This window comes from Nanorana parkeri, unplaced genomic scaffold (genome assembly GCF_000935625.1).
Source record: "Nanorana parkeri isolate BGI_ZX_2015 unplaced genomic scaffold, ASM93562v1 scaffold491, whole genome shotgun sequence".
Taxonomy (NCBI): Eukaryota; Metazoa; Chordata; class Amphibia; order Anura; family Dicroglossidae; genus Nanorana; species Nanorana parkeri.
This window is the reverse complement of record NW_017306759.1, coordinates 709,877-712,634: the sequence shown is the minus strand read 5'-3', so window position 1 is coordinate 712,634 and position 2,758 is coordinate 709,877. Positions and strand designations below refer to the sequence as shown.

The window sequence follows — 2,758 nt, the reverse complement described above, 5'->3', positions numbered from 1 at the left end:
AGATAGGGGGGCCCGCCGGCCACTGATCCGGTGCTATCTGGCGGCCGGCAAGCCCCACCATCTCTGCACAGGGATTGTGCTGGGCCCCCCTTAGGCTCAGGGCCCCGGTGTGGCTGCACCGGGCGGTAGGTCCGCCCCTGGCCCTACTGAGCCTTTTCCTAAGCTCTATTAAAAATACTTTATAAGTCCAATCTATTTTAGGTTTTTATAAAGTAGCGAATAATCAGAACCTGTGCCAGGATTTTTTTTACCTCATTTGAAAGATTCCCCCTTGCTTCCTCCGTTGGTCAGTTTTCATAAACAATAGGACTTTTTGTTTGAAATTTACCCTTGTCACATTACCCCCGTTGGTGACTAAATATCCACATTTATTAACAGGTCTTTAAATCTCAGATCAAAGTTTAAAAAAATCTTAGTGTAAGTTACCTGCGGGTAGCGGAGGAGCCCAAGAACCTGAGCCAGGAGTATAGAGTGTGTGGAAGCTGGGTGACCAATGACCGCACTTAGGGGGGCACCTAGAAGACATCGGTAGTTGGGAACAACCATCCCGTTTCCTGTCAACGAGTGCAATACTGCTTCTAAAGTTTGCTGTATCACCATACAGGAGTCATAGACCTGGAAGCCCAGAGTGATGTTGGGAAGAATAGAATTCTTTGTGATTTCATCTATTGCAAAGATCATCACTTGGAGCTGCTGGAAGTAGTTAGAACTAAACCTTTAATATAAGTAAACATAAAAAAAAATCAACAAAGTAAACAATAGTAAAGTGAGAGGAAATATAATTTAAAAAAATATATTTTTTTGTTAGTCAAGTTTTGATAAGCAAATCAGTTTCCATAAAATAAAGTAGAATAGAACAACTGCTGGAAGTTCTCAATACAAAACCTTCAATGCAAAAAAATATAAAATATACACCCACTGGCCCCAAAAAAATAAGTAATTGCATGGATTTAGCTAAACAAATAGGTAAGAGCTGTAGGGATGGCTTCAGTTGGTCAGGTCCAGGTTCAGCAATGTTATGTGCCCACAAAATGGGGTCATCTGCTTCCTGTAGAGAGCAGGTTTTTCCATCAATGGATCTGATGGCACATTGGGCATATTCCAAGATGACAATGCCAGGATTCATCAGGCTCAGATTGTGAAAGAGTGGTTCAGGGAGCACGAGACATCATTGTCACACATGGTTTGGCCACCACAGAGTCCAGACCTCAACCCCATTGAGTATTTTTGGGATGTGTTGGAGAAGACTTTACGCAGAGGTCCGACTCTCCCATCATCACTACAAGATCTTCAAAACCATGCCACGGCGAATGTGTGCCATAATCAAAGCTTAAGGCGGGCCAACTAAATATTAGAGTATTTGACTTTCTTTTTGGCTGGGTGGTGTATTATATAATGAGAGGAGTAAAGTGGAATTAATTATTCTTGTTAAAGGTAAAGGTTTTGTCAAGTCATTTTCTCATATGATCCACTGATATGGTGTATTTACTTACCATTTGTATTTAACATGTTCCTGCACAATAAAAAGGAATCCACTAACAAAGGACAAAAGAGTATTGATTGTTATCTTGAAATTTTTACGGATACATTTCCATTGTTAAATACGGTTTTTGCTATATACACATCTTTGTCACTTGGAGAAATGTTGACAACAATTTAAATCTAATAAAGGTACGTACAAAATACATACCCATGTACATACAAAATCCCATTTAACACAACTAAAACCAACCTATGTCTCTGCAGGGCCCATTTATAATAAATGCATATCTCGATGGGCATGTGTCTTTTTTCAACCGGACTAACTATGTAACTATCTATATACACCAATCAGCCTTTATATTATAACCACCCATCTAATATTGAGTAGGTCCCCCTTTTGCCAACAAAACAGCCCTGACCCATCAAGGCATGGACTCCACTAGTCCTCTGAAGGTATGCCGTGGTATGGACTCAACCAGTCCTCTGAAGGTATGACGTGGTATGGACTCAACTAGTCCTCTGAAGATATGCTTTGGTATGGACTCAACTAGTCCTCTGATGGTATGCCGTGGTATGGACTCGACTAGTCTTCTGAAGATATGCTGTGGTATGGACTCAACTAGTCCTCTGATGGTATGCTGTGGTATGGACTCAACTAGTCCTCTGAAGGTATGCTGTGGTATCTGGCATCAAGCCATCAGTAGCAGATCCTTTAATTCCTGCAAGGTCTGAGGTGTGAGTTGTGTTGTAAAGTAGCCACCGCTCCAAAATCACTCCTATCATGGTTATAACTTCAATGCAAATTATCTAACTAAACATGAGATTGTAGTCCATCATGGGAGCAAGCTTGGAGTGGTGACTACTTTACAACACACACAGGGACCATGGAGAACAAAAGTAGCCCCCCTCCAGGGGGAAGGACAGTGTCAGCACCAATTCAGAGATGATTGGAGGATCTACAGCCGAGTGATACCCAAATAAGATACATTGTTGTTAATAGTTCAGGTACTTGAATGCATCTTTAAGATTTAACTCCTGAGTTTAGAGTCACTTTAAAGAGCAGGACACGAGACCCCACCACAAATATCACTTACTTGGAGCAGGTGGACCTGCGTGGTCTCTTAGCGAAGGTGTTACGCTGGAGTTCATTTTCCAGATGAAAAGGCAACACAATTCCAATCATCACATCTCCAGGCCGTATCAATCCTTCTAGGTCAGCCACATCCAGATGCCACTGGGGAGTTTCCGAGCTGAGTACATTAATAAAGTGAGACAT

At 41.8% G+C, this 2,758-nt stretch overlaps 1 protein-coding gene across 1 annotated transcript in view; it reads right to left on the bottom strand.

Moving 5' to 3' along the window:
* The window catches only part of LOC108790665 (extracellular calcium-sensing receptor-like), a 13,733-nt gene extending 10,975 nt beyond the window's left edge, over positions 1–2,758 (bottom strand). Inside the window, exons 1-3 of the mRNA XM_018560977.1 lie at positions 2,577–2,758; positions 1,494–1,535; positions 427–715 (exon numbers count right to left, since the gene is read on the bottom strand). Of these exons, the coding sequence (XP_018416479.1) occupies positions 427–715; positions 1,494–1,535; positions 2,577–2,758 (513 nt within the window). The remainder of the gene's footprint in view (positions 1–426; positions 716–1,493; positions 1,536–2,576) is intronic.